Source organism: Pinus tabuliformis, chromosome 1_2, assembly GCF_031772625.1.
Source record: "Pinus tabuliformis cultivar Carrire ecotype Pingquan chromosome 1_2, CPIR1, whole genome shotgun sequence".
Lineage (NCBI taxonomy): Eukaryota > Viridiplantae > Streptophyta > Pinopsida > Pinales > Pinaceae > Pinus > Pinus tabuliformis.
The window spans coordinates 156,158,155-156,180,270 of NC_142298.1; the positions used below are offsets into that span (position 1 = coordinate 156,158,155).

The 22,116-nt window shown below is 38.2% G+C and overlaps 1 protein-coding gene across 1 annotated transcript in view; it reads right to left on the minus strand.

Moving 5' to 3' along the window:
• The window catches only part of LOC149204974 (inactive purple acid phosphatase-like protein), a 374,319-nt gene that overhangs the window by 297,688 nt on the left and 54,515 nt on the right, over positions 1-22,116 (minus strand). The window contains exon 5 of the mRNA XM_089394858.1: positions 8,291-8,330. Coding sequence (XP_089250984.1) covers positions 8,291-8,330 — 40 coding nt within the window. The remainder of the gene's footprint in view (positions 1-8,290; positions 8,331-22,116) is intronic.

Sequence of the window (22,116 nt, forward strand, 5' to 3'; positions counted from 1 at the left end):
ACACCTTTATGGATTTTTTTTAATTATCTTTTTCCCATGTAACTTCGTACTTTGAAACTAATATTGTTTTTCCTGGACTCTTTCTTTTAATTTAGATATATATGACTATACAAAAGCCTCTATATTACTCTCTTTTTCTTTTTTTCGCATACCCCTTTGTGATGTTCCTTGATAATTCGATGCCTTGGAACTTTAAATTTGATACCATCCAATTTCCTCCTAAAATAATGCCTCCTGAGTCCTTATATATAAACGTTTTAATTCCAGTTTTAAATAACTTTATAACTTTTTAAATATTTTGTTGAGCTTCATATAATCTCTTCCTTTCTTTTCTTTTCTTTTCTTTTCTTTTAATGTTATTTTATTATTTATAAAATATATTTGTGTCACCACCACACATTTTTTTTTCTCCTAATGGTCACAACTATTTCCTTATGGCTATTCAACAACAATGAATAACCTTTGATGGTGTACAGATTTACTGTTGTTTTTTAATTCCCTTTTCGATTACTATAAGATGCCTGCTTACATATATATCTTTCTAATCTTCGATATTTTGTGTAATTAATTTAACCAACAGTGGGGTGTGCCTGCGGTTGTTATCATACAGATGCAAACAATCAACACGTTATTATATGGATGTATCAATGTGATTTTATCCTCTACGGATGAATTGATAAATAAAATGAAGATTGCAGTGGACTGCTAGAACTGTAGACAGACGAAGGTTAGAAATGGGCAACGGAACGTGGCAGCCAAAGTGGCAGAAGGCTATGGTAAGTAGGCACGGTTGTAGGGTCCAGATAGGGGTTTTGGTGGCTGCAAACTTCGGGAATAGCAACATCTGTTGTTGGGTGGTGACAGGAATTTTGTGACTTCAGGTGCTAAAATGGCAATTTTAAACTTCGACTGTGTCTGCACTTGAATGCTTGTGCTTGAATGTTGAGGCTAGAACGACGGAGGAAATGGGCGCAACAGAGAGGTAGTTGGTCGCTGGCAGCGGGTATGGTTGTAACAATTGGTTATTGATCGAGGCAATGGGCGGCAGAAGAGGCGCCTAAAGTATAAATGTACTCGGGAGGGAGAGCTAAATGAGGTTGAGGGACGACTAGTTGGGGCGTCAGGCATGCTGTGTATGTTCGCAGCTATGAATGGGAAAGGCGAACCTCCACCGAAATTGATGGTAGCAGAAGAGGCATTGGTGGTGTCTCGGTGTCGTATTTGTGACAGCCTATCGAGGTTATGGTCGCTGAGGGCAGTAGGGCAAGAGGTAATGGTCGCGGGCTACGGATGGTCATCCGACGGAATGGATGGCAACAGCGGTTGTGACAGCTGCAGTCGTAGCATCTTCTTTTTTTTCTTTTTCGTGGTTTTGTTTTTTAACATATAATTTCCCTTTTTTAAATTTTTATTTTTTTATTTTTTTTTTAATTCCTTTTTATAAATCTATTTCCTCTTCCTTTTCTATATGTACATATATTGGATTTTTTATTTTTGTTTTTTTAATATGATATTTTTTAATATATGAGTCTCTTATTTTTTTAAATGTATATCCTCCTTTCTGTTATTTTCTTCTTTTTTTTAATGGCCAAAGGTTTGTGACGAAATCAACAAACAAACAAACTCCTAGCTATGTGTAGCGAAGCACTTCAATTGCAATGGCAACAATGTTGACGAAAATTGATGGCCAAAAGTCGGATCAAACTGCCTTTGTGCAGCGGTTAAGCAGCCAAAAGGATCATGTTGGAAAATGTAACTATGTTCAATCTTCATTAATGTATTTGAGTCATTATGTAATGTACTAGTCAAAAGAATAAAGAAAAGAATTTTTATTATTATTATTGTGACTTATTAAAGCATGGATTTCATGCTTGGGTCACCATGTTTTAGGTCAAAGTCCTCATTGAGGACTTCTAGGATTTATTTTGAGTTTATAGAGTTATTGTACATTTAAAGAGACCCTTCTTGAGCTTTTGAACATGTAAAAAGGTTAAGGATTGAGTCAAATATGAATTATGTAACCTTCACACCATGTCAGCCTAAGAGAAGATCAAGTCGGCCTAAGGACCTTATTCGACCCCACAAGAAGCCTATAAAAGGAAGCTCATCAAATTCATTTGGAGCATCATTCTCTCACAAGTTTGAATTCTCTTGTCGCTGGAAGAAGTGCGAAAAGCTCTTATAGTTGGGCAGAAGTGTGAAGGTGTCTTGTAGCTGGGAAAAGGTGCGAAGTCTGTTGCCAAGAAGCCAAATTGAATGCGAGTTTGGGGAAATCTAAGGAGACAAGGAAAATCAAAGTTTTGGTGTCTCTCTCTCTCTGTTTCGTGTCCTGGATTGGGAGATCAAAGTCTTCCAACTTTCACTGTTGTCAGAAACTGTCAGTTGTCGTAAGTTGTTGCCTAGTTAAAGTTGCTGGAAAGAGGACAAAATTTTGGGAGGCTAACTTGGTGTGGAGGGAAGGTCTGGTCTTGGTCTAGGGTGAAGAGTCTCAAAGAATACTATTAAAAGGAAGAATTATCTTGACTGGGTTTTCACCTCGAAGGGAGTTTTTCCCTAGCATGTGCCTACATTTGGTGTCTATTGTTTTATGTGTTGTTGTTTTTGGTAATTGCTTGATGAACTAAAGAAAGAAGATATAAAGAATCGTAATAATAAGAAACATCACAAGTAATTATCAAGAATAAGAAAATCTTTACTACCTTTCTGATTTTCTAACATGGTATCAGAGCTTTGGTGAAGAAGGAAGAAAAAGGCAGTCTCAAGCACTTGATCCATTCATAGGTACTATCTTAGGGAAGGAGTTTATTATATTCAAGGAAGATGTCTAACTCAATCAAGGGTGAGAACAAACTTGAAGGAGACTCTAACTTCAAGTCCTGGAAGAAGAGGATTGACCTAATCCTCGAAAAGAACAAAGTACTAGACTTGGTAAGAGGAAATGTAAAGAAGCCTACAGAAGAAGCCAGTGATGCTGACAAAGCAAAATACAGGGAATTAGAATTGGTGGCCATGACTCTGATGGTAGAAGGGATAAAGGACAATCTTGTCCCATTCATAGCTAACATCGATCATACTTAGGAAATGTATGAAGCCTTGTCGAAGCTGTTTACTATTAAGAACATTGGTCAAGTAGCAAGTTTGAAGAATGAGCTAAGGACTACGAAGATGACTAAAGAAGACACTATGGCAACCTTCTTTGTGAAGATATCTAGACTTAGGGATGATCTCTTAGCCATTGATGAGATTGTTCCGGACAAAGAACTTGTGATCACTGCTCTATTAGGATTACCACCCTCTTGGGGTACATTCGTTGCAGGTCTCAACAGTTGGAAGGTAGCTCCCACCTTTGAAGAATTATGGACCGCATGCAGTCAAGAAGAACTAAGGACCTCAATGGTTACAAATTCTGAAGGAGTATCAAATGCTTACGTTGCTCAACATAAACGAAAGGGATCAAAGGGACCAAGGAAGAAAGTTGGCATGTCTAAGATAGAGTGCTATCAATGTCATAAGAAGGGCCACTACAAGAGTCACTGTCCCAACAATCCAAAGAATAAGAAGAGAGGAAGGGATCAAGCCAACTTTGCTGAAGGAGACTCAAAGAAATTCAAGCCTGAAGAATCCGACATTAGGGACTTACGCTACTAAGTCCTTTACTTGAAGCTTTATATATCTTGTTTTATATGTTTTAGAATTTGAAGGTTTTTAACATATTTTGGAAAAGACATTTGTATTGTTTTTCTAAGTTTGTAGGTATCCCTCAAGCTTTGGAGGGAGCCCCCAACAACTCCCAAAGATAAGTATCTCATGTCTTTTCAATTTTGGGTTCATGTATTAATGTAATTCTGATTATATTAAATACTAATCACCTTTATCCCTCTATTGTCTTGATTAGGAAAAACATTTGTAAGAAGGGGGATCTCTCAAGACAAGGTTAGTCAAAAAACAAAGGTATGCTTTAAATACATTGATTGAAAGGGTTATTCATTTGACGATCTATTACTAACTTTGTTATAACTAGCTGTATTGAATCTTAGTGATTCTTGCTTTGGGTGATTCATCACTTGATAAATCTACCCACCCCACTCATATTCTTGACTAATTATGTAGAACCCTAGACAGGTTCTGGAAAACCCTAACTGAAGGGTATGCTAATGTGAATCTTTGAAACCCCAAGCAGATTAGGGATATCATGAAATGATGTTTGAAGTTTTTATTGATGATGTCATGTTTAGGTTTTTTGTATGATCAAGAAAATCTAACTTGTTAAGGTTGAATGATAAGGTCTAAAATCCCGAACTTTTGAAGTTTTGGCAATGTTGGGTTTGTTGTGTATCTACATTGAAACCCTATCTCATTAGGGTTTGGTGGAATGTGTGAGCAAGGCCCTTATATTGTCTTAGAAATGTTTTCCTTACTATGGGTGTGTTTGTCTGATCAAACCCTAGTGTAATCAAGATGGTTGTCTCTAACTCTTATTAATATTTTTGAAGTTGGGTTTGACTAACTCATGATATGAAATGTATTTGCATGATGATGAAATCTAGGTATGTATAGATGTGTCCTCTTGCTTGAATCACTAGCTTGGTCTAGGTCAAATGTATTAATGTTGTTGGACATATGATATGATCATGAATAATTATGATCTCCTAGATATGTGAGTTGACCTAGTCATTGATGGTCATAAGTTTTAGGATTTGATAGAAGTCCTTGTTTGAGATTCTAGGATGGTGATATTTGGAAATCTGAGGTTTTATAGCTAAACCCTAGTGAAGTTAAGATGTCTAGTATATGTGATATAACAATCTGAAATAGATTTAAATGATTGTTGGAAAATAAAAATCTAGGGTTTTGCAATTAAAATCCTAGTAGTGGCATTGTCTAATGTATGAGATTTATGTATTTAATAATTGTTCAGATTGTGAAAATAGAATTCTAGGGTTTTGGAGTTGAACCTTAGTCAAAGTAAAATCTCTTAAATATGATGATTTGAGATTCGTGTAAGATTGTTGAGATTGTAAAATTGAAATTCTAGGGTTTTGGAGATTAACCTTAGTCGAAGTAGAAATCTTTAACATATAATGACTATATGATAATTTGAGATTTGTGAAAGATAGTTGAAATTTGAATTTTTGGTTGAGATTGATGATTGATCGGAAATCTAGGGTTTGAAACTAACCCTAGTGGCAGTTGGTCATGTTAGTGACTGATTGTTGCTTTATTAAAAATCTATGGGTTGGAACTAACCCTAGTGGAAGTTGGTCAGGTTAACGTCTAAGTTGTGATTGACTTTGATTGATTCTTTTGTATGAAATCTAGGATTTGTATGAATCCCTAGTGAGAAGTCTAAATGTGTACTTTGAAAGGTTGTTAGATGCTTTGTAGATCTATATTTGTGTGAATTGTTTCTAGGGTTTGCTATATGTCGAAAGAAGGTATGTCATACCTTTGGAAGAAACATTGAAACCCTATATGGAATGAGAAGTGTTGTAAAGTAGTTTAGGGTGTGTGACAAAAGTCCCTACCAAGATGTTGAAGAGTGTACGTCTCTTGTTTGTAATTGAGTTTGGGTATCTGATATGTATAAAAATGAAATGATTTTGTGGTTGTACTTGCTATTTAAGTTGTGCAGGTACATAGTCTTCAACTTGGTGAGGATGCTCATTGCTGTGATAAGCATGATGGGGATGATGATAACTCTGATATAGACGGAAGCCACGAAAGATTCTCCGATGACAAAAGAAGAAGTTGATCTCCCGAAGAAAGCATGAATAGAAGAGAACTTCCTAAGGTTAAGAGGGAGTCCAGAAAATGAGATGATTTCTAGTTGAGAGGGAAGGCATAGCTTGATGTTAAATGAAGAACGAATTTTGGAGGATATGTTGTTGCATGAGAAGTAGGAAGGAAAACATATGACTGAGGAATCTTCTGTCAAAGATTCGGTTGATAATCCTACTATGGAAAGTTGAGAAGCAACATCAAAGTTGTTTGAAAACCCCGGAGGTTTGTATATTATTGATTGGGGTTGTGTTTGTACAGGTGAATCTCTCGAAGGATTTGATAGCATGCAGGTTACTAATCAATATGATTGGGGGAGATTGGTCATTCTTGATCTGCGAGATCAAGGAGTGCTGAGGCTTTTTGAGTGAAGCATTGCCTGGGAGGACATCTGGTTGGCATTTTGTGTTGATGTCTGGGTCCCGAAGTTGGAAAGGTGGTGTTGGTTATTGAGCTTTATTTTGGACACACAACTGGATTTTTGGGTTGATGGTTAGCAAGTAAGCCTGAGGATACCTAAAGGGGCTAAAATCTTGAGTCCATCTTAGTCCCACCTGGATAGATTGCCCTAGTCAGGAATCTAATCCATGGCAATGCAATGCCTAAAATGTTGAGTTATTGATTGGATAGATTACCCTAGTCAAGAATCTAGTCCATGGCATTGTGGTGCCTAAAGTTCTTCATGTTTCATATAGTTTGAGATCTTCCATTATATTGTACATTATGAATACCTCCCTAATTAAGAGGAAGCGTTGGAAAATGTAACTAAGTTCAGTCTTCATTAATGTACTTGAGTCATTATGTAATCTACTTGTCAAAAGAATAAAGAAAAGAATTTTTATTATTATTATTGTGACTTATTAAAGCATGAGTTTCATGCTTAGGTCACCATGTTTTAGGTCAAAGTCCCAATTGCAGACTTCTAGGATTTATTCTGAGTATATAGAGTTATTGTACATTTACAAAGACCCTTCATGGGCTTTTGAATCATGTAAAAAGGTTAAGTATTGAGTCAAATATGAATTATGTAACCTCCACACCATGTCAACCTAAGAGAAGATCAAGTCGGCCTAAGGACCTTATTCAACCCCACAAGAAGCCTATAAAAGGAAGCTCATCGAATTCATTTGGAGCATCATTCTCTCACAAGTTCGAATTCTCTTGTCGCTGGAAGAAGTGCGAAAATCTCTTGTAGCTAGGCAAAAGTGAGAAGGTATCTTGTAGCTCGGAAAAGGTGTGAAGTCTGTTGTCGGGAAGCCAAAGTGAATGCGAGTTTGGGGAACTCTAAGGAGACAAGGAAAATCGAAATTTTGGTGTCTCTCTCTCTCTGTTTCGTGCCCTGGATTGGGAGATCGAAGTCTTCCAAGTTTCATTATTGCCGAAAGCTACCAGTTGTCGTAAGTTATTGCCTAGTCGGAGTTGTTGGGAAGAGATCGAAACTCTGGGAAGCTAACTTGGTGTGGAGGGAAGGTTTGGTCTTGGTCTAGGGTGAAGAGTCTCAAAGAATACTGTTGAAAGGAAGAATTATCTTGACTATATTTCCTCTCGAAGGGGGTTTTGCCCTTGCATGTGCCTACATCTGGTGTCTATTGTTTTATGTGTCGCTGCTTTTGGTAATTGTTTGATGAACTAAAGAAAAAAGATAGAAAGAATCGTAATAATAAGAAACATCACAAGTAATTATCAAGAACAAGAAAATATTTACTGCCTTTCTGATTTTCTAACAGATCGAACAGCTCTGATGCCAATGTAACGAACAAGGTTCGTATACTCAGAGGAATGCTCTGATACCAATGTAGCGAACAAAATTCGTATAGTGCAATAATCTTCAGAATACTTGGAAGACACAGACATACATTGTAGGACAAGTAATTATATATAAGAATATTTGAATACAAGTGAGATGATTACAATGAAATTGAAGACTTGCTTATATACCTAGGCAGGTACCTCTTCACAAATGGTCATGTCCTTAGAGATATGCCTCTTCACTACTAATTATTAGTTAATTAATCATTAATCATTATTATTGTCATTTACATTATATATATATATATATATATATATGATTCATAACAGAGAACAGCTATGACGTTGTCCTAAATTTCTCTATATTTATGTCTAAGAAATAGAAAAGTTATCTGTAGTTAGAATGATGAGCTAGTTTATATGTATGTACATCATGCATGTTGCAGTGGATATGCCTTATATTCACCCAGAAGATAAGATTTTATATTTTATTACATAATGTCAAATGATTGCAATTTTTCAACATAACATACGCAAAAACAAGTTTGGGGGGAAAACTCAAAATGCAACTAAAAATCATTTAGTTTCTTAATAAGGAATTTCAGTACCGGTTCAAATGCAGTTCTAAAATCAGAATTTACATTTTTTATTTTTATTTTCATTTGCAAATAGACTACTTGGATTATCTACACACATATTTCTAATACAAGCCAAGAATCCATTCATAATTAGAACATGCACAGCGGTAATATTTTAAACTTACCAAGCTCTTTGTAACCAGTCCAATCACTTTTCTCCCACCACTGCAAGGACAGATTTCCAGAATGCTTATATTAATGTATAGAAGCAGTAAATTGTTTTACAATGGTAGTAAATGAAATTGAATATGACGCTTGCATGAAACTCTCAAATATGTTGAACACTGATAAATACATAAGCAATATCAAAGTCTATAAATACTTTGACAAAACACCATTGAAAATATAAACATCAAAATGACAGACAATATTGAGCTTCTAATTCTCAGAAATCAAAATTCACGATCCGACGTCTAAATTAGTTTCCAGGAGTCAATAATCTATGTACTTGTCATAACTAGATAACACCAAAACTTAACATACATAATCTGAAAACATCAAAACTAAAAGTTCATGAGCTGAGATAACCAAGAATGAGAGATTAATAAGGAAAATGCAATAAAGTTTGGTAAATTATTGAGGAGCAATCCTACTAGCGTTGTCAACTATATCTCCTATGCATTATTAATCATTATAAAGTCCTTACATGCCACTAAATGACATAATTCACAGAGCAGTCATCAGATATCACAGAACCATAGGTGCTCCCAATGGGATCTCCATTGAATGTCTCATAACTGTGCTCCAGGGGGTTTTTCTACCGTCCATGATCCATTCTCCCTATACTGTTGAAGGAGATAGTGATGTGACTATCTTTGGTGTGTTTGTGTGCATCTGTGTCAGCTTTTGGCATTACTCCAGAAGAGTTTTCACCTTGCTAGGAGAGTGATATGTCTCCAAGCCCTTTGGCAGTACATGGACATACGGATGGCTCAGTTTGGATGGATGCTTGACCTTGGTTAGAGTGCTAGCATGGCACCCTCGCCTAGGAGGTTGTTTGCCTAGTTGGGTTGGCATGATGATTAACCCATTGGGTGCACGCAATGGGGAGTTAGTTGCTTGATTAAGAGAGGTACCTACCTAGGAGGAGGAACACTAAGCACTTGCAAGTTGCAGGAGGGTGTCTAACTCAGGAGCTTAGGACCATGTGATATACACCTGGAAGATTGGACACTTTGACTTGAGGACGCTTGGAATGAGGGCATACTTCATGGACGTTGGTGGTGGACCCAGACACATGTTGAGGAGGATCATTAGAACTTACTAACCACATTGGCACACATGAAAATAGCATTAAGTACATGAGAGGAAATTTGGCACACGGTTAGAGGAGCAACCTGCATGAGCACAATTGGATAGCGGACCATCAAGAAAGGAGTGGTGGACTAACAGCTTGTTGGAGATAACACAATCTTGGAGGAGGGGCATTGGGCCTAAGGAGGATTATGCTTGAGGGGTGTTTCACTTCAAGGGTTGGATAAACCTTAGTTTGACACATGTACATCCTTGTATTGTAGAGCTCTATACGTGGGATTGCCTCATTGGTTACTTGTATGGACTTATGTTAGTCTCCCTTGCACATTGTATATATAAGGGAGAGAGCTCTTGTATTTATTATCATCATTGTAGTCTAGCTTTGTATTTGTTTGAAAACATTGGAATTCACAAGGAAGCCGTAGGTGAGGGAGACAACTTGTAGGAAGCAAGATGCTATGGTTCATGAGGAGACCCTAGGAGAAGGCAAGTAGAGAGTGACATCTTGGATTTTCTTGAAGAGATTGCTCTAGCGTGATGCTAAGCTCTCCTCTTGTCAAGCCAAGGTTTGTGCCATGCATGTAAACACTAGAGAAGAACATGATATCGCAAACGATGACGATTATTATGGATCTCGTTTAAGCATTAGAGTTTATACCCTAGTAGAAGACATGGATGTGAAAATTCCTAGATCTAACAATCTCAGGAATCCTACTGCAACCAACTGAATCTGCTTCAACTAGATTGTAAATTACATTACAAGCTTATTTCAGATTTGCTCTTGAAACAATGAAGTAAATTACTATGGCAGCCTACACCAAATTAAATATGATTCTAAACAATAGAAACTGAGCGAGGAAAATAGAAACACATAGGACACCATTATTTTTGGACAACAGTCCCCAGAAAAACCCAATTCCGGAAAACCGATGCAACAGTTCTAAGGGTTTTATTATTATACAGGTGAAAATCTTAGTACAATTCTAGGATGCTCAACTAGCAATCCGATACAGAGAAAATATTGAACAAAAGACTAGTTAAATGATCTCACCCTGTCACTGGAGAATCAGTGATTAATCCTACTGAACTAGAGACTCTGCGTCACACTCTGTGTGGCCTCTGCGCAGAACTGCGTCACCCCTCCTGGGTATTATGTTGCCTCTCCTCTGGATCCTCTGCTGGTTGAGAAATCGACTTTCTATGTCCCGAACACACAGCCCGGCTTCCGGCAACTGAATTTTGACTTCCCTTAGCAGGAAACTCGACTTCCCCTCAAGCACTACACTACCTCTGCGTAGGCTAGCGTCAACCTTCCTCTGGATGTCTTTCTGTTCTCCCTCTGCTTTGTACTCTCTGGAAATTCCTTCTTCCGGATTCTCATTGCCCCTCTGCTGCAAGAAATCTCCTCAATCGATTTTTCCTCCTGATAACTTCTCACTTCAAAAAATCGATTTCCTTGATCTCTCTGTGTGTTTTTCAAATGACCCTCAAGCCCCTTCTTATATCTTCCTATTGGATGACCAATTGCCCAAATTAACTCCAAATCAAAGGCTCAGATCGTTTTGGCTTGATTTGTGTCTTTTTCTAGAAGTTTCACCCCTGATTAGATTAATACCCATTAATATTTTAATTTTCCTAAGTTTAGACTTAGGAACTCCATTAAAAATATTAATTATTTTAATAAAATTACTTACGGGTGGAATTTCCCAAAATTCTTTCTAGGTTCTTTGGAATGCATGTGCCCAAACCTCCTTGCAAGATTTGAGGCCTAGAGCACATCCGATGCTACCCCAAATCAACACTCCCTCTTAGCGAGGAATGTGCTCTAGCAATACACTGCTACTACATACTACTCTGGCTCTGAAGCATCGTCCCCTGCGCTGCTGATGTCTGACATGTTGTCCACCAACTACTGCGCTACTACTGCCACTGTACTATTGCCTTTGACACTGCCACTGCCAATGCTACATCTGTACTGCAACTCCCTCTCAAACGTTGCATCTGCTATGCTGCTAGCACTGCCACTGCTAACACTGCATCCGCACTGCAACTCAGTTGCTAACAGAAGAAACTAAAAACACCCAAAACTGAACAAGTATCCAGTGGATACACCTCGGTGCTAAAATCCTGACTGCTGCTAGTCCCACGTTGTCTTCTGAAGCCAATGCGCTGCTGAAGCTCTGCACTGTGCCTCCACGCACTACTACCTCTCTGCTCTGTGCTACTCACATTCTGGAGCTACTAACTATTGCATCTGTCGAATCAACACTCCATGGCACCAACTGAAAATTCCTCCATCCCGCTACTACTGATCATGGGCTCCCGTAGCAAGGTGATGATTCAAGATGTGGGCTCCTCAAGGATCCTGCCCATCTATAGCTCTATCGAAGTACAGTTCTATATCAGCCCACCTCCCTCCAAGAGATATCTTGGCTGTCACAGCGAACTCCTCCTCCTGTTCAATCTTTGTGGCTGCAAACTTAGGATCATGCTTCTCATCCTTGCCTTTTTCTTCAAGGGTCACTAGGATGCATAGTGGCCCATTTCGCCACATCTGAAACATTTCACCTTGGAGACGTCCTTCTTTCGTCTTTGTTGCCCCCACTGTCCCTTCGATGCAAGGGCTGCGTTATCCTCCTCCTCTACTTTGGGCTTCAACCCATTGCTATTGTTGCTTCCGTCAAGTTTGACCTTGAGCAGGTCTCTCCTCAGCTCTTCTTGTTTCAGAGTTGCCCACATCTCGTCCCAATTTGGCTACTCTGCCCAGGATACTCTAGACAAAGACTTGCCATTCATCCAAGACGGAATTTAGACCCAGTCTCACTAACTCCAAATCCTGAGGTGTGTGCCCCGCAGCCAACAACTCATCATGGGTCTCCTTTAGTTTCGTGAGGAATGGATCCACACGTTCTCCCTTCTGCATCTAAGCAAATCTCAGCCTCTGCTCTAAGTACATCTTTTGCTGCTCGGGAGATCCCTGATACAAAGTGGCCAAGGCATCCCACATCTCTTTAGCAATCCCTTTGCTAGCAACATGGCATACCACGTGATCCTTGACTCCATCCAGGATCATCCTCTTCACCTTCGCCATCTCAACTTTGTACTTCTTCAACGGATCTGCATCCGCTAGGACAATTACCACATTATCAACATATGTCTTGAGGGCATCTCATCTAGAAGGAAAGACATTCTAGCCTTCCAACTGACGTAGTTGGAAGCTCTGTCCGACCTATCCTGATCCCTCAAGCCACTGGTTGCCATATCCTTCGAAAAATGTCAAACAGCTCCCTCTTTCTCCCTACTATGTAGCTCCTAGGCTGGCTTACGCACTCCCTAATGGAGTTGGTAAGTCTATTGCTCCTCTGTTGTCCAGTAACTAAGAAATACTGATTTCCTCGGCAAGAAATCACTGAGGAAGTATTCACTCACTATGTGATCTGCTTCCTCCTTCTGACGGCTTTTCTACCCAGCACTCAACTTGCAGAAAACAGTGTCCCTCTAGCTCTGCGCTAAATCTCTGTGTGGCTCCCTCTGCCTCGACAAATTCTCAATCCGACTCTTACCTCTCTGTCAGCTCACTCGGAGAGAGACACCCAGGAAAATATAGCCCTCCTGGCTAGAACTACGCAATCCCTCAGGGGATTCGAACTGCTGCTTGCTGCTGCAAGTTGGCCCTTGCTTCAGTGCTAGCTCTGCTCTTCCCCTGTTTCACATCAACACCTCTGATACCGTGTGAAAATTCCTAGATCTAACAATCTCAGGAATCCTACTGCAACCAACTGAATCTACTTCACCTAGATTGTAAATTACATTACAAGCTTATTTCATATTTCTTCTTGAAACATTGAAGTAAATTACTGAAGCAACCTACACCAAATTAAATATGATTTTAAAACATAGAAACTGAGCAAGGAAAATAGAAACACATAGGACACCGTTATTTTTGGACAATAGTCCCTAGAAAAAAACCAATTCGGGAAAACCGGTGCAGCAGCTCTAAGGGTTTTATTATTATGCAAGAGAAAATCTGAGTACAATTCTAGGATGCTCAACTAGCAATCTGATACAGAGAGAATATTGAACAAACGACTGGTGAAATGATCTCACCCTTGTTACTGGAGAATCAGTGACTGATCCTGTTGAACTAGAGGCTCTGCATCACCCTCTGTGAAGCCTCTAAGCAGAACTGCGTCACTCCCGACAATTTTTGTGTCACCGCTCTTGGGTATTACACTGCCTCTCCTCTGGATCCTCTGTTGGCTAAGAAATCGACCTTCTGCCTTCCAAAATCACACCCCAGCTTCTAGCAACTGAATTTTGACTTCCCTTAGCAGGAAACTCGAATTCCCCTCAAGGACTGCATTGCCTCTGCATCAACACTGCGTGGGCTAGCGTCAGCCTTCCTCTGGACGTCTTTCTGTTCTCCCTCTACCTCGTACTCTCCAAAAATTCCTTCTTTCGGATTCTCACTGCCCCTCTGCTACAAGAAATCTCCTCAATCGATTTTTCCTCCTGAGAACTTCTCACTTCAGAAAATCGATTTCCTTGATCCCTCTGTGTGTTTTCCAAATTACCCTCAAGCCCCTTCTTATATCTTCGTGTTAAACGACCAACAGCCTAGATTAACTCCTAATCAAAGGCTCGAATCATTTTGGCTTGATCCGTGTTTTTTTCTAGAAGTTTCACCCCTGATTAGATTAATACCCATTAATATTTTAATTTTCCTAAGTTTAGACTTAGGAACTCCATTAAAAATATTAATTATTTTAATAAAATCACTTCTGGATGGAATGCATGTGTCCAAGCCTCCCTGCCAAATTTGAGGCCTAGAGCACATCTGATGCTACCCCAAATCAACAATGGAGAATCGTGCTGATGCCGTGCATGATTTTGGAGCCTTGTTCTTGTGGGTTGTGTGACCACATTCAACGCATTTTTTGTTTGAAATTTGAAAATCATCAAATCTGAATGATCTTCGAACAAATTTGGCATTAGTTTGACGAATCTCAAATCGACCCTAAACTTTTATCTCGAACCCTAACTCTGAAGTCAATAAATTAACCTATAACTATGTGTCTTTGTTGACATTCAACCAAGAATTCAATAAAGTGGAAAAAAAATTAAATTCATATCACCTACCCCACATGGTTTTCATTTCCATTGAATCCAACTGACGGTAGATTAGATTTCATTCGAATTTCCTCCACGGCACATGTAGACTTCAAAGCTCAACAATGGTATTTTCTCCGCACAACACTGACACCCTGGCCTTTGTCCCTACTCGATCTAGGCTTGTCTTGAGGCACACATCGAGGGTTGCATTGCACGAATCGAAGGTTCATTTTTTAGTTGCACCAGCCTCCAATCAGTTCTTTTGTTTCAAAAATATTTCCCTAGCATGTACCCCTACAATAATGACAAACCTAATTTATAACACACGATATTTTTATTCAGTCACTAGATTGTATCTCAATCACCATGTATGAATATTGGGCTTAACAGTGTTATTATGCATAATTTAAATCATAAAAGCAAATCTCTATATCCCATTTTATCATCATGGTTACAAAAACTTATCTTCATTAATTATGGTCGATCTAGTAATTTTTATAAGTACTTTTACATAATGTAATATGCACTTCTTTCTAATTAAATTATATATATATAGTATTATCTAGAAATTTATTCTAAGAATTTTCATTATCAATTTTTTCTCAAACTTCAAAGTCTTTGAAACCGAACTTGAACTTGAACCAAGTGACTTAGATTGTGGGATGTAAGGCTAGGGCAAAATCATGGAGAAATTAATTTGATGAGTCTTGAGTTGGCGTGATACTTCGCTTGGAAGAAGACTTGGTTATGATAACCTTAATGTTCCACGAAGGTTTGGTGCTTATGTTGATGCAAGATTTGAAGCATACGGTTTGAGGACTAAAACCATACAATGGACATGTAGATTTGGAGGCTAGCACCACAGTTGTCTTGCCAATTATTTATGTGATGCAACATGGCTAGTTTTGTAAACTCTAAGCAAGATAACCATGCTAGTGTGGATAGCTTGAGTGATACAAACTTGTTGAATGTGCTTACGACTTGTTGGTGTTCATGCTAGCATGTTGAGGGTCTTTTGTGGAGTGACCATCTTTTGTTGGGAATGATTCCTAGCTAAGAGGAGTTGGTGGCTAGGGTTTTCTTATCGTTTAGGAAGCTTGGTGTTAGTGTATGTAGCTCAGACAGGTATTTCCATGAGAGTGTCTACTTATGCAAATTGTCACTAAAAGTGTCATATTTTTCAAAAGTTCATTTTATTAATTAATTAATTAAGTGAGCATTTTTTTATTAAAGTGATTTTTAATTAATAAAACGATTAAAGTGGGTCACTTAATAATTTAATTAAAAAAGAGCGATTGATCTCATAGTTAGATCTCAACCATTGAAGATTAGGTTTCTGGCTCATGTCGAAGTTATAAAAGAAAAAGAGGGAAAGGGACAGACACATAGAACATTCATTTCACAAGTCATGTGAGCGAAGGAGAGAATCAGAGATCTGTTTTTCAGCCATTGGCGAGGATTTAAGCAAATATTTCAGCAAGGGGAAAGTAGCGAGTGTTCAGCAAGGACAAGCAACCAATTAGCAGCAAGGAACAGAGCAACCATACAACCCAATAGAGCAAGTCGTACCGTCATCCATATGGATTTTGTACCCCCACTGATTTCTTACAGTGATATGGATTTGAGGGCAAGATACCTCGATTTCCGTGCAAACTATAATTTTCAACTTTGTTGTTAATTTGATTAATTCTCAGAGCCATTTTTCCTTGTAAGGGAGCTCTTGTAAGTTTTAAAGATAATTTTGAATGATGAACTAGTCTAGAAGGGGAAAAATGGTTGTGCATTGTTTCATATTGCTTTTCATTTTTTGTTGAATGCAAAAGTTAATATTACTAGCAAGTAACTAGATCTGATATGTTTGCTTAGATAGCTAGTTTTAGAATATCTTAACATGGTGTTAGAGCTCCAGCTTTGAGAGAAAAAATCTATAATTTTCAAGTTACTTTAGCAAGATTGAAAGATAGAGCTCAAGACAGCCATGTCAGTAACTAGTGTCAAAGTTGAGGATCGACTTAATGGGGTTTCGAGTTTCTTCTCATGGAAGGCAAGAATCTCAATGATCCTGAAAGAGAAAAAATTGTGAGAAGTCGTATCCAACCATCCTCCAACTCTAACGCAGGCCTTAGGGAGTGTTGACCACTCTGTGTCAACGACCCCATAGCAGTACACCCCCTTTTTATGCATATGTATAATGTAAATAATCCTAGTATGACCAGGTCAGTATGTAACAGCCTAGGTAAACCTATTGTTTTGGTGATGATTTCCATTCTAAGAGGTTTTTTGTCTCACTGATTCATCTGCGTCTCTAGAAACAAATGATCGGCAGAGTTTTTCCCTCCACCTTAACACCAAAGCTATGATGGATTTTGTCGTCAATATCTTAGGCAAGTCCTAGTCTTTTAGATCGAGTCTTTGTAAAAGTGACTTGGGAATAATTTTAGCTAATTGGCTAAATTATTTTATTACAAGCCACTTGGTCTAATAGATTATATTTTTTTGTCACAGAAATGGGTAAATATTGAGGGTCTATAATGAACGGGTTTTCCCCCTTCATGTATTAAAATGTAAAATCTTCATGTAAAAAATATTTAGTGCATGGTCCCTCATAATTAGACACCATGGCTAAATATTAGAGGGTTGGAAAAATTATTAATCCCCTCATAAGTCAATTAATTAAATTTTCTGGCAAAATTAAATTAAAATCCTAAGCCAAAAATTTAATTAATTTTGTGTCCTAGGTAAAATTAAATTCTCCAAAGGTAAAATTTGTGGGTTTTAAAGAAATTAATTTTTGGAGGTCTCCGACCAAGGGAATATTGAAAATTTCAAAAGATTTTGGACTCTTGGGCCTCGGTAGTTAAGTAAAAGTCAATTTTTCGGGGAATTAACTCAAAATAATTATTTTTGAGTTAATTAAAAAAGAATTAAATGAAAAATTCGAAATTCCTCAAAAAATAAAATATTTTCGACATAGGAGATTAAAAAATAATTAAATATTTTGCAACAGTCGAGATTACTTTGACGAGGATCAAACGAACTTGCCGTTGGAGAATTTATCTATAAATTAGAAGTCGGTGTCAGTCTATTGCATCCGATCATTAATCGTGTACTAGCTCTTGAAGCTCTTGTAAATTTTTCTAGAATAATACAACGGAAATTCTTTGGGGTTTTACTTGATGGCAGTGTTCCTCTCCAGTGTTTTATGGTAACTTGTATTTAAAGTTTCGCTGATCTTATTTATAAGTTGCTGGTTAATAGCTCTTGTAGATCAATCTATTGCACAGGTATCTTGCTTAGGTTGTTGGGTTTTAAGATAGCATTAAGATTTTTAATTGATTAGCAGGTATCTCTAATCTTTAAAGATTTAATAGTTATTTTATACCTTTATTGGTTTAACGACTTATTTTATAAGTGTGTAGAAATCATTTGATTCAGAAATTTTGGGTGTTTGGGGAAGCTCTCTATTGAACCCGCTGACTCCCGAAATTTAAGATTTGAAGAGCCTTCCAGTTTAAAATTCCTAGATTATCTAATGAATTATATCTTGCAGAGTTGTCCTAGGCTAGTACCTAAAACTTAAAAAATCATTTATTTTCAAAATATTGTGCTAAATTGTTAGATCTAGCTAGGAAGAGCATAAATCTATAGATCTGAGAACGGAGTTGGACTCATACTCCTCAAATCTAATATATTTGTATATTATTTGTATAGATCTATTATTTACTTGTGTAGATCTGAAGTTTTGTAACATAATTTTGAATTTTAACACTTGGGTTTTTGGGATTTTTTCTATTTTTGTACATATTGGGTATTGGGTTTTTCTCTTTTTACTTGTGCGGGAATATATCTGAGAAATCAGCCAAGGAAATCTTTAGATCTGAGCCAAATCTAAACCCTGGAGGGCAAGATCTGGGCTCAAAGATTGTTTACAGGGATTACGCGATTAAATCCTTCATTGCAATTGAAGGCAAAAATATCTAAGTTCGGAATTCAAAAAATTTTGGACAAAATTTTAATTTTTTTAAGGCTTGAGACAGCCCCTAACCATCCTTCCTCGCTGCCACAGCAGCCCTCCTTAACCCTCTGCCTGCATCCCCTCCTCCTGCTCCTTTCCTTCTAGCGTTAATCCTCTTTCCTTAACCCTGCTCCCTCACAGCTCAGCCCCTCCCTGCTGCCTGTTCCATCCTCCTTTTCCTTGCCTAAGGCCTGCCATTTTTTCCCCTCTCTCACGTTGTCTCCCTCTCGGCCTCCACATCTCTCTCTGTCCCTAAAGCTCTCATCCTAGCCCTATCTCTCCCTTTTGCTGTCCTAATCCTCCTAGCAGCCCTCCTCCTAAGTCCTCACTGTTTTATCTCTCCTGGCAGCCCACAGACCTGCTTTCAAGGCCTTAACCCAAGCCCATTTGGGCTCCTTTCTTATGTTGTTCGGAGTATTTTGGGCTTGATTCAATCATTGTGGAGGAGAAACCAAATTATGGGTTGATTCACCATCAATTTTTTGCAGAGAAATTGTGTTTGGGCAAGTGACTTCAAAGGCCTAGGGCCTCAGGTTCTGATTTCTTAACCCTTTATCCTTCACCTATTTTCACATCAAGAGAAAACAATTTCAAACTGTAAAATAATCATTGGCATGAAATTTTAATTTACAGTCACTGTCACACAAAGTCTGATCATAAAATTGCTTTGCACCTTCATCTTGGACATTTTTGTGAAGATAGTTAACTCAGAAAATTTTTGCTCACTGATTTGCCATCCATAGCTTACTGCTGTCATAAAACACAGTTGTTGTCAATTTATAGGTCTCTGAAATTCAGTTTTGTGTTAGCTCATTTTGAAAAAGACTGTTTGCACTATTTACTTCAGCAAGTTCTAATAGTCATTGGCATTAAGATTTTCTCGAGTTTTATTGGATTACATTCACATATGTGTTATGAATATAATTCATAAAAAATAAAAAAATAAAAATAAAAAAAAACGTAAATAATAAATAATCAAATGATGATAATCTTAAAATAGTCAATAGTTAAGTGAAAAGGCATGTCTAAAAGACATGCCCAGTCATGAAAGGACTCCTGCCTAGGTATATAAGTAGGGCCTCATTGTAACATTTCTCATACTTGTACATTTTTATATATTAATAAATTATTATTACAAATACCTTTGTGTATTTTAACATTTAAAGTCAACAAGCTATAAGTTTTGTTGCTTCATGGGTATCGAAGTCATGCGAGTCCTTGAACGTTATTTGTCGCACAATATAACCATGCGAGTCCTTGAACATTATCCGCCGCACAATATGCCATTATGTTTACATCCTAAATTTATTGAGCAATTACGTAAAATTCAAGAAAAGCTTCAGCAATGGGAAAAATCATATGCAAAAGTTACAACACGTCTAAAGAAAATCGATAATAAGGACAATGAGAGCGACAGTGAAGAAACGAAAAAAGGTGAAGCAAGAGAAGAAGAAAATGATCAAGATGATGATTCCGATGAAGTTGATATAGATCAAGATGAGGATCCAGAGGAAGTTGATCTTAATGTGGATGAAGTTGTTGGTGTAGTGGATAGTCTTGACCATAATGAAATTGGCAATGGTTCAGATTCCCCTGGTTCTTTCCCATCGTGTACATTATATGGTCAAGTAGTTGGAATAGATGCATCGGACATGAGTCCAACTGAAATTGTTACTAAAGAGGTAATGAGGGAACGTAAGGAACTTCCTGAAATAATGTATCTTGATGAATATATAGGTTCAAGGGAAGATCAATCTAATGACGATGCAGAAGTTGTTAACACAATTCAGAATGAAGAATCTACAGAATGGGCAAACACCCTTCAAGGTAACTTGGAAGAAGGCAAAGCTAGTTTATTAGATGATATTTCTGTCTCTCGCAAGAGAATGCTCATTGGAGAATGGAAAAGTGAAAGTCGAAGCAGGAAAATTAAATATTTTGATGGTTTGAATGAGTGGCAAGAGGGAAATGCAGCTCAATTGTCATCTTATGAAATACCTTGGTGTTGAAGTTTCTAAGTCTAACCCGATAGAAATTTTCCTGCACTATTTGGTTTATTTCTCCTACTTGTTTAATTATTGAACAAGTTATTAAACCATATAAATACTGAAATAAACACAATGTAGTCTCAACCATCTACAAATCATCAACTTAAAGAAATAGACAAACACACAAGGGATACCGTTATTTTTGGACAATCGTCCCTGGAAAAACCCAACTTGGGAAAATCGGTGCAGCAGTTATGAGGGTTTTATTATTAAGCAGCTTTTCTTGAGTACAACTAGGTGCTAAACTGGCTCATCCTACAAAGAAATCTATCTGGCAATAATACTTCTCTTCGGAAGCAGAGATTTTGAAAGTCTGCTCCATGAAACTCTCTCCAGCACCTCTCTGAGGCTCAGCGTCAACCCTTTGAGGCTCTGCGCAGCCTCTCCGGCCCTCTGTGTCACTTTTGCAGCCTCTACGTCACTCACTCAGGCCCTCTGGCCCTCTGCACAATCACTGTTGGCCTTTGCGTGGCTCCTTTTGGCTCTGTGTCTGCCTCTCTACCTCTGCGCTAGTCTTCCAACACTCACTGCCCCTCGCTGCAACTCTGATCACTAGTTCGATTTCTCTTAGCAAACCCCGCTCTAGAAAATCTAACTAACTGATCACTTTTGCGTATCTCCAACTGACCCTCAAGCCTCCTCTTATATTTTTTTTGTTGAGTGTTCAACGGTCGAAATTACATCTCTAATCAACGACTAAGATTAGATTTGTCTTGATCCATGCCATTTAGAACCTTCTAACCCAGTTTTATATTAATACTCATTAATATTTTTATTTTCCTAAGTTTAGACTTAGGAACCCATTAAAAATATTAATTAAATTAATTTCTCCTTCACCGGGCAAAATTTCCCCAAACCATTTCTGGGTCTTGGAGATCTCATGTGCTTTAGCCTCTCCACCAATTTGCATGGCTAGAGCACATCCGATGCTATACCCCAAATCAACACTCCCTCTTAGCGAGGAATATGCTCTAGTAATACTCCACCACTGAGCATCACCCTAATCATCCGGCACCGGTACCTATGTAGATGCTTGGCCTTCCTGCCCAACATCCTCTGCATTGTTGCATCCTGTAGTATGTATTGTTGCCCATGGCTCTACCATTGCCACTACGACATCTGTACGGCAACTCCTCTGCATCTGTGTTGCTGCTAGTCCTTCCTCCCAACTCTGCATCTGCATTGCAACCCTCTCTCCTCATGTTGCATCGTGTTGCCTATAGCACTACCATTGTTATTGCTACACTGCAACTCAGTTATAGAGATGATGGTAACTGATCTACCCAACGACTGGCATCCTTGTTAGACTAGAAACCCTCCTGATGTTGAAGCTCTTTCTGTTGCTATCTTGTGCTCCCTCTGCTATCTCTGCACTGTTGCAACAACTTTGTGCCTCTCGCACTGCTGCAAACCCCTGTGTGCCTTCCTACAATGCTGCAACCTCCTATGTGCCTCTCGCATTGTTGCAACCCTCTCTGCGCTGCCAAGGAATATTGCACTCTAGCATTGTTTTGTCGCTCCA